Below are 17,359 nucleotides of genomic sequence, written 5' to 3' on the forward strand. Positions count from 1 at the left end.
AATGATCATTTGTCAAAAATAGGTAGAACAAAGGCCTAGAACATTCAAAGCCCAAAGTATGTTTTTGACATTCTCCAATGGATGAGACTATTTGAACATTACATAGACAAAAAACACCAAGTTTCTTAAGATTCTGACAGCTGTTGAGGTAGGAGTCTCCATTTTAAAATGTCTTATCAGCTGCATGAGTTTTGTCATGCATCAAATGCTTTTGCATTGAATCCACAAGACTGAACCATTTCACTGTATATTTAAATCTTTTTCTTCTCTTTTGGATGAGGTTGGGGAGTTTCCCTCCCTTTCCTTCACCATCAACTCTTCCAACAGAATAAACTTGAAAGGTAACAGAATGTTTTTAAAATGAAAATCAAATTTCTACAATTATGATTTTTTTGGATCAAGAAGCATTGCAAAATATATAAAAAAATGAATGTGATCACAAGTGGTAAAACAAGCAGTACTGTGGTTGATAAAACATGTGTTTCAAATGTTTCTACATCCTTGAAAAAAGTATGCCAACTGGGGAAGCCTAGTAAAGAAAAAAAAATAATTTCTTACTGCTTGCCAACTTGTTACAACAAAACAGAAGTAATACATTTTTCTTAGCTCCCTTGGCTTTGAAAGAATCTAGTCACTAAATAGTCTAAAATAATTTACTTATATCATCACTCAGGGTTTTTTTTAGGCAGCTCTTTGTGGAACATCTTCATATCAAACAGAAGACATTTTTAAATAAGAAAACCAACTTTTCAGTTTATATGAATAGCCCTTTAAGATACAATCAGAAATTTCAACTTTTCAACACTTCACATGTCTCAAGGTAAACAACAATTAACTCTTTAGGGAATATTTCTTTATGAACAATAGCAAAATAAGATCTGAAACTTGTAGGGTTTCTCTCGCCCCAAGGAAACTATCATCATGCCAGACAGACCTTTCAAACTTTAAAAACAAGCTATGTTTGAATAGGAAAAATACAAGTTAGCGACATTAAGTATCTTAAATAAAAGACTATTCCATGAGACAAGATATGTAACAGATTATTTAGTGGACAAAGGGTACAAAGGGTACATCTTTTTATGCTCACATATAATTATACGTGCAGGTAGCTTGGAGACGAAATCCCCAAAGGCATGGAGTGTATATCCAAAGTATTCTACTGACTAAAGAAAGCTTTAGTCATCTATAATTTAGGATCCAAGTTAAAAAAATGAATGACCTTTGCATATTCTAGCACAGAAGGTAAATCCAGTTGGCATTTACATCTGGCTTTGATTCCTAAGAACAGCAAAAGTTTATTTAAACTATATATTTACAAACAACAAAAAAAGTTTGATTCATACAACAAAGTTGTTTGGATTTTCCTTTGTTTTTAATACATTAAAATGACATAATCCATCCTAACTCATGCAACACTTTTGGAGCTACAACTCTCGTTAAACAACAGGAAATGTTTTTGCCATTGCAGTGAGCATTTCTTAAAAAACCAAATGCCTGGTGGCTCTCTTGCACCTTCAAAATAAGGAGACAGAAATCAGGCACCACAGTTCTATAGGGATGGCTGTGTTTAGCACATTGTGAAAAAACAATAAAAATAACTTTCAACAGTTTCAATATAGATTGTAACATGGCATTCCCCCTTCTTCAGTTCACTTGCTGAATTCTTAGTCACTTGTCTTGGAATCAAGCACCTTTTCATTGCTTCGTTGCTCATTACTGTAGGTACTTTGCAGACAACACATTATAAACTTATGTAAAAGATGTTATAAGCTGTTTTGTGTAATTTAATTTTGTGCTGAATAGTCTTCAAAGGGGCTTTTTAAATAATGCATTTTAACGTAATCTTTAGTCCACTTGCTGTTATACCATATTGTTGCTTTCTCCAACTTTATCTACAAGCTGTAGGGAAGAAGACAAAAAAGGCAGTTAAAGGCATATACTATCCATAAACTTTACATATATTTATTTATTCAAAACACAAACTCAGAAAGATACTTGAAGAAGTCCAAGGTATGACTAATAATAACTGATTAAATAATATTTACTGAAGTCTTTTGACATTTTTAAAGGTTGCAAAATAAATTTTTTACAATAGTGTTTTTGCATGACATGTTTTGCATTGAAATCTGAAGGTGCAACATGAAAATGCAATACAATGGATAAATAAATTTGAAAAATGAGGGTATCACTATTAGCTTAAACAAAAGATGAAAAAAAAAGAGAAAAGCTAAAATATGAGCCACTCATGCATTAATAAACCCAGTAAGATATTTCGACTGACCATTAGTGTGGATTCTCTTCTGAGCCTATGTAGTCTTTGAACAAACAGATTTAACTCCATTAAGATCAATCAATAGTGAAGATCAACTACTGATTAAAATTTTAATTAAATTAAAATTGTGGTTTCTAGACCTTGGTCTGAGAATGTTTGACAACAATGTTAAAAACAGACTTTATGATGCAAAGAAAAGTTATAGGTTTATATTATAAAATTCTGCATTTAATTTTTATACATATATTTACAACTAAATATATAAAGCAGTTTACTTTTCTTCAATATCCTAGAATGGGTATTCAGACAGAGCTCCTACATTAACACTAATGAATGTAGGTATTTAAGTTTAAATAATTCAAGCAATACAATACTAAAAAGCATATCAACTAATTCACTATTCATTAAGATTTTTACTTCAACAAATAACACAATGCAGTGATAACAGGAAATAAATACATATGGTATAATGAATTGAGTTGGTACTAGAGTAAGGAAGACCCAGGTTCAACAAATTCTCCCTCTGACACACACTGGACAAGTGATACTGGGTAAGATAACCTTGTATTTAACCTCTCAGAGACTGATTGTTATTGGTAGAGGTAGTTTCCTTGATGGGAGTTACTTATACCAATGGAGGCACAAGTCCAGGACAATTATACTTCTAGTCAGACTGACATTCTAGAATTCCTATGGCAAAGGCATGAAGACAACTTTCTTTTTTGGTGGGGCAATGAGGGTTAAGTGACTTGCCCAGGGTCACATAGCTAGTGTCAAGTGTCTGAGGTCATATTTGAACTCAGGTCCTCCTGAATCCAGGTCTGGTGCTTTATCCACTGCGCCACCTAGCTGCCCTGACAACTTTGGTTTTTACAAAATCTACTTAAATAAAATTGCAGTAAAATGAAAAGACAATAGTCCTGAGTTTGTATAATACTGGCAATAGTATGTGTTTGGATGCTGAATGCCTATTTCTAGGATTAAACATCCGATTAGGCATGTTACAGATAAAAGAGTACTGATGCTGAAGTCAAAAGCCCTGGATCCAAATTCCTAATTCTCCTTACTTAAGCTGTGTAATTTGGGGTAAATCACTTTATTCCTTTGGGCCTAAGTTTCCTTATCTGAAAAATGAGAGCTTCAAGCTCTGTAATTGTATGACAGTAAAATCAGGGATTGAGTTAAATAATTTGAAAATTGCTTCACAGATTTATGTCTTAATTAGAATTCAGATCTGGATCCAAGTTGAAGTGATCATACCCTTATAGAAATATAAGCCCCCAAATCCTAGCCCAATACCACCCTGGCTGTGGCTATAAGATACTTCTGGAGACTGAAATGGGGTAGGTTGAGCCTAGAGGCTTAAATGACTGCTTTCAGGACAACCCTGACTCAGCTGGTTAGGTGGTGAGCAACTAGACCTAGAACTGATGAAGAGGCCCCAAGAAAGGCATTTGCCTAGGTAGCTGGACCCGGGCCAGGACCAGAGACAAGACAAGAAGAGCCATACTGTTAAATTCTAGTTTATCTTGCCTATTTTAAGATGCAATAATTAAGTGGCCAGAAGAACCCCCAGGCAAAAGCAGGCAAACTAGCCCTAATTCTGGAGTTGACAAGAGTCCTAGAAAAGTCAGTAACAGAGGCACAAATAGGTACCTATTTATACATTCGTTCTAGCTTTCAAGTGATATTTGCATCCACAGTGAAAAAATGTTAATGGTCAATTGGAAAAAAAAAAAGCAGTTTGAGTCTCTGGTGGAAACATTACAACTGTGCTGTTGATAACCCAAATTAGTCAAACTTCTCCTTTTTTAATGGAACTGAGGTTTATTTATTTGGTGGGACTATTTGAAAAAAAAAATCATATAATCATTCATTCAAGAAATCTTACTTGTGCTCTCTGGACAAAGTCTCAGACACTTGTTTATTGCACTCAGAGTAAGGAAGGCCTGAGTTCAAATCCTGTCTCAGACACTCACTAGCTGTGTGACCTTGGGTAAGTCACTTAAACCTTTCCCAGTCTTAGTTTTCTTATTGTAGATTTCAGATAATAATAATAGCACCTATCTCACAGAGTTGCTATGGGGATCACATGAACAGTGTTTATATTGGTATAGAAATGCTAGCTATTATTAAATGAGGGTATTCTTCAAGTTTCTGTCCTGTGCCACCTTTTTTTTTGTTTGTTTTTATTAAGATCTTTACCATGACATATTTATCTACTCTAGCGGTTTGGCTTCCTGGGTTTTCATGAAGACTCAGTTCAAATTCCCCTTGCTGTGGGAGGTTTTTCCCAATCTGTCCATTCCACCACCCACCCCCAACCCTGGAGCCCAGGGTCTTGCCTCTGGGAATGCCTTCCATTTACATGGTATATACTTGTATGTACACATCGTCTCCCTCTTTAGAAGCTCCTTTAAGGCAAGGGCTATGTTTTTACCTTTCTTTGTATTCCCTGCACTTAGTACGATGCCTGGCACATTGTAGGAGGTTATAAATGTTTGTTCACTCACTGGTTTCAATGATCATTTCTCTGTAGATGCCACTGAAATTTGTACTTCTAACCCCAATGTTTGCCCTGATATGCAGTCTTATATGCTGGAAAGCTCTCCCTCTGTGAGTCCCACTGACACTGTCCATTTAATATATCCAAATCTGAATTTATCTTACCTCCAAAACCTGCCTTTCACCCTAACTTCGAGGTCCAACTAAGATGACACCTGTTCCAACAAAGCCTTCTGTGATAACTCCCAGCTAGATGTGATTGTTCCCTTGAAATGGCCAGGCTACTCCTATCTTGTGAGAGTTAGCATCATGCTGTCTCCTTTCACTGTCATTGGTGTAAATGAGATCAGGGCTGGACAATAGCCTCTGAAATATCCTGGCTGAGTGACCACTCCTTTTTGCTCTAGTCCACTCTCTAAGACTTTACATGTCAGAACAAAAGCCCATCCACATTTGCAGAGGTAGTCATTTTACTAAGAGGTCTTCCCTCAAATAAAACAATAGGTTCAGAAAAAAAGAGTAAAGTTCTAATTAATTTGTGTAATTCATTCCTCCATTAAATCACAAGCTCTCAGAGAACAGGGACTCTTTGTATCCCAGAGGTGGCATAGAATAGACACTTAATGCTTATGGAAATTAATTAGAGCAGGAAGGAACCTTAAAGATTACTTTTTTTTGGGGGGGGGTGGTTTGGGCAATGAGGGTTAAGTGACTTGCCCAAGGTCACACAGCTAGTAAGTGTCAAGTGTCTGAAGCCAGATTTGAACTCAGGTCCTCCTGAATCCAGGGCCGGTGTTCTATCCACTGCACCACCTAGCTGCCCCAAGATCACTTATTTTTAAACCCCATACTTTATAGATGAGGAAACTGCTGCTTGCTGAGGTGAAATGACTTGTCTAAAGTTACCTAGCTAGCTAGTAGCCAAGACACCATGCTGCCTCCCACTGAGAGGCCTTAAAACTACACTAGTTAACAGTGTCACCTGAAGGAGAAAACACTTGAAAGCAATACTAAAGACTTTTTGAACTATTCTTTGTTGCTAAGGGGGAGTAGGACAAATGAGAGTTACTCTTTGAAAGAGTTGTCTCAGGAGGTAATGTGTTCCCCATTCTTGGAAGTGTGGAGTGAGATACCCATTTGTTGAAGGAAGGGAGTCAGATGAAATGGAACTTCAATTCCCTTCTACTGCTGGTTCTATGATTTCATTACAAAAGCCACTTAGACTATATAATGTGATTGCCTGTTATCAACTAAAAGTGGGACTGATCACTCTTCCTTATGCACCATCTAGTTTAAAAAATTACAGCTCATATATAAAAGTTAATTGTATAGCGCCTTAAGCTCTCTAAGGGAAAGGTGACCCAGCAATCAAACACAGTTAGATAGAATACAGAGAACAATAAAAAAAATGGATGCAGTGAAACCTGGTGCCGAATTTTCATTCTATTAATTACACTTTAAAAAAATATTGAACTTCTTTTTACTTTTAAAAAAGGTCTAATGATAAGTAAATGATAACATACTGATCTTATTCCAGGTAAATTCAAGAGAGATCCAAGGACGGGTACTCTTCTAATAAAGCCAACCACCACAGGAAAGAATCCCCTAAAAATTAATTATGACAAATTAACATCCAGAACACCAAATACTTAAAATTTTACAATTTAAAATAAATACAAAAGTATTCAATATTATCTATTTTGACCTCAAGTTAAAAATCACTGGCATTTTAATGAAAAAAAAAAGAAGAAAAATAATTAAAAATTGAGATGACAGTAATATAATGAGGCTAGGGCCATGAATCAATATCCAGGTGTGCTAAATGGACTTTCTTTCTGTGGCTGAAAATTAGAATTCAAGCTCTTAGCCAGTTGTCTAGAAAAATAAGTGCTATTGTTGAGATGCAGATAGAATTCATAGGGATAGCCTAGATAGTGGATCCATGATATTACCTTTCTACACAAAATACAGCTAATAAGATTTTCAAGGTTCACCTATGTCTTAAAATTGGGCAGGGATGAAAAATACTAGAGTGGATAGAACTCAATTTTAGATTTAAGGGAAAAGTGGTGGCTTCAGGTTTTTAGAAATTAAATCTCGTCAAGGCAGTTATAACCAAATGAGTAAAAGTGTTAGGTGGTAATTTTACAGTTTTATTTTTGAAGCTATTGATGCTCTGAGAATATATATTCAAACACAAAATAAAATCACAATCTTTCCCAAATAGCATTAAATTTAGAAAGATCATTTCTAGATCTTAAGTTTTAAATATTTTTTTTTTTTTAGTGAGGCAATTGGGGTTAAGTGACTTGCCCAGGGTCACACAGCTAGTACGTGTAAATAGGCTTTTTTTATATTAAAAAAATCTTATTTCAAACGACACTACTTATTAATGCAAACAGTCAAATAAATGTCCCAAATCCCTAGTGCTATGCCACAAACCAAGGAAGTACGACTTATGACTTTTGAAACAAAATATTGGCAGAATCTAATACCTCTAAGTTTTTCAATAAAATAATTAAAAAAAAATTAAATTATTTTCAATCCAGCTAAAAAAGGTAGACAAAGACAATATATTTTCTGTAACAAATCAACGCATCTGGGACTTTAAATGCATTCTTTCAATCCTGATATAACCATAGGTGCAAGTTCTTAGTTCAGCTTAACTGAGATCTTTTACAAAATGTACACTATATTGCTTATTCACAGCATCTGGCACTTAGAAAATATTACTTGATTAAAATCTTTCATGATGGTTACCAAAAGTATAGTTATAAAGTGTCGGTAATTAAGAAGTATGATTATATTGAAAAAACCCAAATATTGTATATATAAAGAACATGTTCTTTAAATGGAAAAAATATGAAATTAAGATATAAGATTTTTTAATCTATTAAATAAAAATGGAACACATTTAGAAAGAGCTTTTACTGTATTATAAATAGTTCTGTGAGATTACTCATTACCCATATATCTTCACCTTACCTGATTAGCACATTTAATATTATGATAGAAGTTTTTATATTTGACTGAAGATAGAAAATGGAAACAAAAGACTCCTCAACTATAAATGCCAAGCCAAACCCCTACTTAGGTGATTATCTTACCTGAATAGAAGAAAGAATCCATAAATTTCAAGGATCATGCCTATCAAAGGCCAACCAATAAGAACTACAAATACTCCACCCAGGAAAAACCCTGTAGCTTTAACTTTGTGTTTCTGGAAGAAAAATCTAAATGTTCTTTCCAAACCAATTACAAACGCCAATCCAGCCACAAATAATACCTGAAAGACAAAGAAAATTCATATCAAAACAAAGAAAAGTATTCAAGTATAATACATAAAAATAAAAAGTAGGCTTAGGGAAGTAGAACCTTTAAGATAATGCTTTTATTTTAGGAGGAAGCTACTGGGCCTTCTCTGGATAGGAGAGATTAGTATGGTCAATATGATGACAATAAAATCTCTGAATAGTGTCAAATCAAGAAGCATTTGTTAAGCAACTACTCTGTGCCAGGCACTGTGCCGAGTGCCAGGGATACAAAGAAAGGTAAAAGTCCCCACTCTCAAAGAGCTCACAGTCTAATAGGGGAGACAACATGCAAATGACATATACAAACAAAATACAGACAGAATCATTTAGAGATAATCAACATAGGGAAGGAACTGGCTTTTTGTAGATGATGACATTTTAGCTGAGATTTGAAGAATGCCAGGGAAGCCAGTAGTCAGAAATGAGGAGGGAGAGAATTCCAGGAATGGGGGACAGTCAGTGAAAATATACAAAGTCAGGAGGTGGAGCATCTTCAGTCAAACGTGTGATATGCAGCCAAAAATCGAATGAGAGATTGGGTTTCATAGATTCCAAGACTATGGAGGTAAGAGCCCTGCTGTACTCTGCACTAGCCAGACTATATCTGGAGCATTATATTCACTATGTGCATAGGAACATAGATCTAGAATTTGAAGGGGCTTCTAGATCATCTAGTCCACCCCCTTCAAAAGGAAAATGAAGAACAGAGAGTTTAAATGATTTTCCCAAGGTCATGTAGGTAGTAAGCAGCAGAGCAGAGATATGAACCCAGGTCCTCTGACTCTTGTATTCCGTTCTGGGTATCAGAGTCAAGGAATGACACTGGTAAGTTGAAAATATTCAAGGGAGGGTCACCAGGATAGTGAAGGGACTTAAGTTCAGGCCATAAAAGGATCTGTTGAAAATCTGAAGATGGTTAGTTAACCTATACAGAAATGATTTGGGAGGAGGATGTAGACTAGTTCTCATGAAATATTTGAAGGACTTCATTTTGAAAAGGTAATAGAATCGTTTTGTCTAACAAGGGCAGAACTAGGACCAAAGGTTGGAAGCTTCAAAGAGGTAACTCTAGACTTGCTATGAGGACAAACTTCTTCTTTTTTTTTTTTTTTTGCAGGGCAATGAGGGTTAAGTGACTTGCCCAGGGTCATATAGCTAGTTAAGTGTCAAGTGTCTGAGGCTGGATTTGTACTCAGGTCCTCCTGAATCCAAGGCCAGTGTTCTATCCACTGTGCCACCTAGCTGCCCCGAGGACAAACTTCCTTTTTTTTTTTTTTCCGGGGCAATGGGGGTTAAGTGACTTGCCCAGGGTCACACAGCTAGTAAGTGTCACGTGTCTGAGGCCGGATTTGAACTCAGGTACACTCCTGAATCCAGGGCCGGTGCTTTATCCACTGCACCATCTAGCTGCCCAAAGAATATTCTCTCTCTCTTTTTTTTTTTTTTGGGGTGAGGCAACTGGGGTTAAGTGACTTGCCCTGGGTCACACAGCTAGTAAGTGTTAAGTGTCTGAGGCCGGATTTGAACTCAGGTACTCTTGACTCCAGGGCCGATGCTCTATCTACTGCGCCACCTAGCTGCCCCCAAACTTCTTAATAAATAGAACTATCCAAAAGTAGAACAGGATGAGGTGGTAGGTAGGTTGCAGGACCCATGGTAGGTATGCTGAAGACGTAATTCTTTTTCAGGTATCATTTGAATTAAATGACTCCCAAGCTTTCTTCTATAAGGAGGATTATTAATAATAACTAACATGCATATGGAGCTTTAAGGTTTATTAAATTCAAAGAACATGGTGGCAGCAGAGGCAAATTAGCTGTACACCCTTGCCTATGCTTGTGAAAAAGTTTGTTCAAAGAAAAGTGGCTGTGGGCAGAAATACATAAGTATAATTGGCTTTTACCTTTTCAGCCCCCAATTATGTCAGAAACCCGAAACAAACATGTTTTCTAAAACATTTTTATTTTACCGACATATTAACTTATGTAAATTGCCAGAATTTGAGTTTCTTTTGGGAAAAAAATCATTAAAATGTACAATAAATATCATGTCTTTCACTATTATTCAAACATCATACCAATATTACTAAGTCCTGTGAGCGTCCCTTAATTAAAACAACAACAAGAAGAAACCAAACACAACAATTTTTATCTACTTCGTCTTTTACCTTTTCCTTTCTCTTACCCAACATGGATCCTCCACAGTATTCACATTTTATTAGTGTTTAATTTAAAATTTTTAGGGTGTCCCTGACTTTCTATTACTTTCCCCCCTCACCTCCTTAAAATGGTTATCAGGAATTTGTCTTTATGGGTTTCTTCCACTCCATCCAAATGATAGCATAAATGTTTATTTAGTACAAACTATATACTCTAAAAGTATTATTGTAGAAATATAAGTATGGAAAAACCTAACCACTTTGTTTATCTTATATAAAAGTAGCAAGTGTGAAACATGTATTGGAAGACTGAGATCAAAACAATTTAAAAGAATCACTGAAGTTTAGGACATTCAGAGGCCAAATATTCCAATCTCTTGTTTTAGATAGACAAATTAATATAATCAGTGGGATATCTCTTAGTCCTCGTTTAGTGATTGATTAAACATTTTAAATTATAGGTACTTCTCAACCTAGATCATCTCATTGACTTTCACATTAATAGTTAAAACTGATGAATCTTATTCCTGATCAAGAGCAGAGTGAATTAAACCTAAAGCTATAATTTAAAAAAACATACTAAGAATAGCAAATTCTTTCCCCAAAGCTTCATAAAATCATTATATTACATATGCTGTAAGTTATTTATGAATTTAGTTAAAATATATTAATTAAAACATATTTTAAAAACTCACATTTCCAATAGCCAGTAGTGCTTTGTCGAAAAAGAGAATCATTCCAAAAAATAGGAAAAATACGCCAAATCCTGTTAATCCCATTCCAATTTCTGTAACAAAAATTATATGGTTAAGGTAACAAAGAATAAAAGTCTTGATTTCTAAAACTGATTGGTGTTTTTCCTTGGCTGTTACACAAGGGAACAGGCTCTCAAACATTACAGAATAGCTTTCTAAGTAAAGTAACAAAAGAATGTTATAAATTAACATCAGTTAATTCCTTCAAAACATGAAATTTGAATGGAAATTTCCCATCCTTATATGAGATAGTGCCTCTTAGGATACAGGAAGCACAGTAAAAAGAGATAAGAATTATGGTTAGGCCACTGGCTCCAAACTTTATGTCAATAACTCTTTGGCATTTGACAATTTTACGATTTTTAAGTGTTCTCCTTTAGTGTCTGGTATCCAATTCAACAATGTTTTATAAAACAATATTATAATAATGCACATATATGTGTATATATGTATACACTTACTCACATATGTATATTTTTTTCACTTTTCAAAATTATGTCCACTCTTGTACTCTGCAAGTACATAAATACTATCTAGGGTCATTCAAGTCCAATATTAATTTTTTTAAAAGTGGCACCAATGAATGAATTAATATATGGCTTTTAAGTGCTCAATATATACGCCAAAGCACTAGGATATAATTTTTTTAAAAAGCAAGATAGTCCTTTCTTTTATGGAACTTAGATTCTAGTAGGGGGAGATAAAATAAAAGGAATCAGGGTTAGGGAAGTATGTTTGTTTAGGAAGTTGCCGGGAGAGTAAGTGGAACACTAAGAGAGTTAATTGACATCTGTTTTCCAGAAGCAATGAGTAAGATATGGAAAAGGGGTAGGGGTCTTGGTCTCAGGAGGTCCAGAGAAAGTGGTGGTCAGCAGGTAAAATGGCAAAAAGAGGGTGGGGGGGCAGCTAGGTGGTGCTGTGGATAAAGCAATGGCCCTGGATTCAGGAGGAGGACCTGAGTTCAAATCCAGCCTCAGACAGTTGACACTTACTAGCTGTGACCCCAGGCAAGTCACTTAACCCCCATTGCCTCACAAAAAACCCCAAACAAAACAAAAACAAAAAAAACCTCGAACACATTTAAAAAAAAAAAAAGAGGGCTGGAGTAAATGGTTGGCTGACATTAAAAGCACAGTTTAGAGCCAGCTAGATATAGTGGGCTAAGTGCATTTGTACTGTTTGGCTCAACAATCTGTAAGAAAAATGATAGTTGTTGATCCTACACGTTGACCTGAGAAAGTTACTTGTCTGACCACTTCTGTGGGCTTGTTTCCTTATCTGTGAAATTAGGAATTTAAGACTAAATGACTTCTAATGAACTTTTTACATTTTGTTTTAAAACTGTTTTAATGATTTGTTACAGATTTATCATCTGTGAATTTATAGATGTTCCCCTTAAACTTATTAATATGTTTATCTACATAAGCTTGGGGGGGGGAGGGTTGTTGAGTCATTTCAATTGTGGTATCCAACTCTGTGACTTTATTTGGGATTTTCTTGGCAAAAATTCAGGGTTGCCATTTCCTTCTCCAGCTCATTTTACAGATAAGGAAACTGAGGCAAACAAGGTTAAGTGTTTTACCCAGGGTTACACAGCTATTAAGTGTCTGAGATCACATTTGAATTCAGGGCCTTCTAATTCCAGGGCTGGTACTCTATGTACTTTGTCACCTAGCTGCCCTTTGGAGGGTTTTAGAAATCTTAAAAGAGTTAACAGGACCATAGAGCTAGAGCTAGAAGGGCCCTCAGAAGCCATCTAGTTTAAACCCTACTTTTATAGATGAGGAAACTAGAGAACAGAGAAGAGTCACTTAAACCCATGGTCATAGAGGTTATAGTCATTAGAGAGGAGCTGTAAGACTCAAGTCCTCCAATACCAAAGCTCTTTCCATTCTACCACAGTGCAAAATCATAGACACATCTAGCTATGGATACATACAAATAGACGGATCTAGCTAGAGCTTTCTATCTAGATATCTAATCTCTCATTTCTCATACATACTTATTCAGTCAAAAAGCAAGGATATAATTATCCATAAATCTGCAAGCATTTGGTTATTGTGATAAAAATTGGAAAATGTTAATATAACCAAAGATGGATAAAAAACAATTCCATCTGTTCACAATAGGTTATGAGGTACATCTCTGAACATTTTCATGTGAGTCTAACATGTTATTTGACTTTACATGACAACATTTTTGGTCCAGACCTTCTTCTATTCATGTAGATTTGTGACAGTTCTATAACTTGTATTTATTTAATTATTCATTCATTTATTTAGAAAGTATATTATTATTTTCCAGTTACATGTAGAGAGAGTTTTCAACATTTGTTTTTATAACATTTCTAGTTTCAAAAATTTTTTCCCTCCCTCCCCCTCTCCCCAAGACAGCAAGTAATCTGATATAGGCTATATATGTACAATAACATTAAGCATATTTCTGCATTAGTCATGTTTAACTTGTATTCTTAGAGAGTTGCCTGGGGGCACTGAGAGGTCAAACCAACCCTGGGAGGTACATGCTATTATTATCAGCCCTATTTTACAGATGAGAAAACTGAGGTTGATGGAGGTTAAGTGATTTGCTCAGGGTCATACAACAAGCAAAAGTGTCAGAGGCCAGATGTGAACTCGGGTTTTCCTAACTGTGCCTATATTTCTTTCTCTTTATCCAAATTATTTCAAACTCCATCCTATATGGTAAGGTAGGCAATGATGGCACATGTGGTAAACAAGGCACACAAGCCATTGGCAGTGCTATATGTGGACCAGCCCCTACTTTCTAATTTCCCCACTGGTGCCCTATCCTAACTCGTTTCTCTTTCTCTTCCACTTGTCCTGACTTCCATTAAAACTTCTATTCCTTTAGTATGCAATGTGTTGGATAGTAACCTGATTTAACTAATTTATAAATTGTTGAAATATTAACTTTTTCTCTGGGGGCAACTTTAGAGAAGCACTGGCATCCTTTCTACTGTTAATTTTTTCTAATTTTATATAAATCACGTTTATTTTTATGAGGACAAACTGATCTTGTTTTTTTTTTTTTTTTTGCTTTGGAATCATGGATCAAAGGGGTTAGAAATTTAAAGCTGGAAGGATTCTCAGAGGTTAGTCATCTCTGTTCCAGCCTTTATTCTACGGATGAGAAAACAGGTACAGAGAAGAAAAGTGACTAGCCTGATGTTACAAAGGGAGTAAGAAATTGATTTGGGATTAAAATCCAGGTGCTTTGATTCCAAGCTCATTGCTCTAAGAGTATTACTTGGCTTTTCCCTTTTCTTCAATGGCCCATATTGTTAGCTGCTAAATTTTGTTGATGTATCCTTTACATCTCTCACATCTATCCCTTAATCTCTACGCACACAGCCTCTACCTTAGTTAAGGCTCTCATCACTTCCCACCTGAACTATTCCAATAGCCTCCCAACTTGTTCTCTCTGCCTCTACTAGCTCTCATCTCCATTTTACCATCCATAATTGATATTCCTAAACATTGAGGGGCTACTGCCATGTGTCCTACCCCTAAATGTTCAATAGTTTCCTATTGCCTCTAGGAAGAAATATAAAATCCTAAATCTGCATTTAGAGCCCACCTCAATCTAGCTCCCATCTAACTTTTCAGTCTTGTTTCATATTACTCTACTTGCATATTCTGTTCCAGTCAAACTGGCTTGCTGATTATTTCCAGTACTTAATATTTCATCTCCCACCTCTGTGGTGTGGTCCTCCTCATTTTTCTCATAAAATTCTAGCATCCTATCTCCTACACAGCACCTTTCCTAATCCTCTCAGTTATCAGTACTCTCTCCCTCTGGAAGTAACCTGGTAGTAATAGATTTGTATACATGTCATATTTCCGCAGAAGGTAAGCACCTTGAGGAAAGGAACAATTTTGTCTCTATATCCCCACAGCTTAGTATAGGACCCTGTATATAGTAGTCACTAAATAAAAATAGGTACATAGTAAGTACTTGTTGAACTGAATTTGAATTTACATTGTAACACACTGCTCCTGAAATAGCAGTATGTAAGGGCTAGGGTTAATGCTAACCCTAACCCTAACCTAGCAGACAGTAATGTTGTAGCTAACATATCGTAAACCATATTGGATACAATTCAATGTCAGCACTTAAAACATCAAAACAAAACTTCCTGAATGTAGGGGATAAAGCCTTGATAGGATAGTTAATTCATAGTTTTGCTAATCATTCGTAACAAATTTGAGGCAGGTGAGGAGCAGGGAAAACTGGCATAGAGGCTTCATGGTGGGAGAATGGAGACAAAAGCCCAAGGTTCAAAACACCACATACTTATGCTGCTGTATCCATTTTGAAAAGCTTTAATTACCTTCACATTTAATGTCTCAAGCAAGAGAAGGAAGGTATATCACATGTATCTTTGAGGCATCTAGGTAGCATAATGGATGAAGCCATGGATTTGAACATAAACCCCTGAGTTCAGATCCTGCCCTCAGATACTGTGTGACCACAGACAAGTCACTGAGTTTCCTCTTAGCTTGTTTGCTTTTCTATAAAAGGTGATTACATCAGCACTTTACCTCACAGGGCTGTTGTAAAAATCAATTAAAATAACACATGTAATGCATTTTGCAAATCTTAATGGTCTATATAAATGTCACAAATGTCTATTGTGTCACAAATAAAACAAGTTCTGAACAGCCCATACTAATTTTGACACAACTTTCTCTAAAAACCAGATGACACTCATTAATAGGATAAATACACTCATTTATTTTCTGCAATGAAAGCCATGTTACTGCTGAATTGAATCTCAAATATAAGAGCTTTCAGGACTCCAGCAGGACATTTAAAATAATAGTTGAGGGAGGTCCCAAACATAATTCCATTTTTTAAAACAATGGGGCAACGAGGGTTAAATGACTTGCCCGGGGTCACACAGCTAGTAAGTATCAAGTGTCTGAGGCTGGATTTGAACTCAGATCATCCTGAATCCAGGGCTGGTGCTTTATCCACTGTGTCACCTAGTTGCTCCCACAATTCCATTTTTAACTAGAGTTAAAATTGTTTTGTATTCAAGATTTGTTTGCACAAAAGAGCAAATCACAAAAAAACTCAACCAGCAGAAAAAATTAATTATTGCTTGACAAAAATAGAGTTACAGAAACTTTACCCAGGAAGATGGTGGGACAAAATAGTTAAATAAGGAAATAGAATCACTATCATCAAAAAGCACATGTAAATGAAAACATGAACATGGATGAAAAACCAAGTCAACTAAGTATAACTTTTGGTAGTTATAGGTTGAGTCCTGAGAACTTAGTGGAAGGTGGATGTCAAAAACGAAAATAGACAACATACCACAGGGCATAATACACTAACACTCGCCTTTAGATTCATTACTGAGTTCCGTGAAAGCAGGGATTGTTTGCCTTTCTTTGTATCCCAAGTACCAGTAGCTCAACACCTGACATATAATAGTGGGTGCTTAGTAAACACTGTTTGACTGACAGACTTTAACTGGTGAGTGTATTGCTATCATTTTAAAAAATCACTAAGTAGATAACCTGGAGTGTTCTCCAGTGGTGTCTCATTGGTCAGGCATGGGGGTGGTGGTAAGAACCGAGAAGTAAGTAGATGCAGATCCATTTAAAAGCTTTGAGTACTAGGACACATTTTAACTACTACTAATACACAAAAAAGTAGGTGCCTTCAAACAAAACAAAAAAAACACCCCTCAAAGAAGTCCATGGTCTGTGCTGAGTGGGACCGCCGGGTCCCTTTGGCACTGAAATTACTCCTCAGACCCCGGAGGCCTTCTTTAATTCCTCCAACTTTCTCTTCCAGGTGCCCCCGGGAGAACAAAGGCGACTGCGGACCCCAAAGGGCTTAGCCTGCAGGGGAGGTGTTGGGCGTTGGGGTCTTAGGCTCACACGAATCTTGACTTCTTTTCCTGACCCCATTATCCCTTCTTGCCCTAGTCCCGATCTGGTCCAGTCCGGGATCGGCACCCCACCCCGCCCCTCGGGTCTCAAGCCTCCCCCGGACCTCCTCAGCTGGGGCTTCATTCATTGACTGGGGTAGGCGGGGCGGGGTTGGGCGGCAGAGCTAGGGTGTGAGGGAGGGGCGTGCGCGGCACCTGAAGGAGAGGGGAAGGTGGGGACCCGGGTTGGTGCTTACTCTGCGTGTCCGTTAAGGAGATCATGGCTGCGGCGGTGGCAGTGGCGGTGGCAGTGGCGGTGGCGGCAGCGACTTGGGGGAACGCGAATAGTGCCGGGAGGGATGTAAGGGAAATCAACCCTGGCAGCAGCCGCCACGTCTTCCGGAAACACGCAGCCGCCGGTACCTCGATTCTAACACATCTTCCTGATGG

At 36.7% G+C, this 17,359-nt stretch overlaps 1 protein-coding gene across 2 annotated transcripts; it reads right to left on the bottom strand.

The window, feature by feature from the left end:
- Positions 1–1,571: 1,571 nt before the first annotated feature.
- GOLT1B (golgi transport 1B) lies at positions 1,572–17,323 on the bottom strand. 2 transcript variants are annotated; one of them, XM_043969244.1, is made up of 6 exons: positions 17,167–17,323; positions 10,945–11,036; positions 7,885–8,063; positions 6,301–6,382; positions 2,282–2,315; positions 1,572–1,899 (listed from the first exon to the last, which is right to left on the bottom strand). In XM_043969244.1, the coding sequence occupies exons 1-5, from the start codon at positions 17,189–17,191 to the stop codon at positions 2,307–2,309; spliced, it is 387 nt and encodes a 128-aa protein (XP_043825179.1). In that variant the 5' UTR covers positions 17,192–17,323; the 3' UTR covers positions 1,572–1,899; positions 2,282–2,306. The 2 variants fall into 2 exon arrangements, with proteins under 2 accessions (XP_043825179.1, XP_043825178.1); XM_043969243.1 differs by lacking the exon at positions 2,282–2,315.
- Between the last annotated feature and the right edge of the window lie 36 nt (positions 17,324–17,359).

Source organism: Dromiciops gliroides, chromosome 5 (assembly GCF_019393635.1).
Source record: "Dromiciops gliroides isolate mDroGli1 chromosome 5, mDroGli1.pri, whole genome shotgun sequence".
Classification (NCBI taxonomy): domain Eukaryota; kingdom Metazoa; phylum Chordata; class Mammalia; order Microbiotheria; family Microbiotheriidae; genus Dromiciops; species Dromiciops gliroides.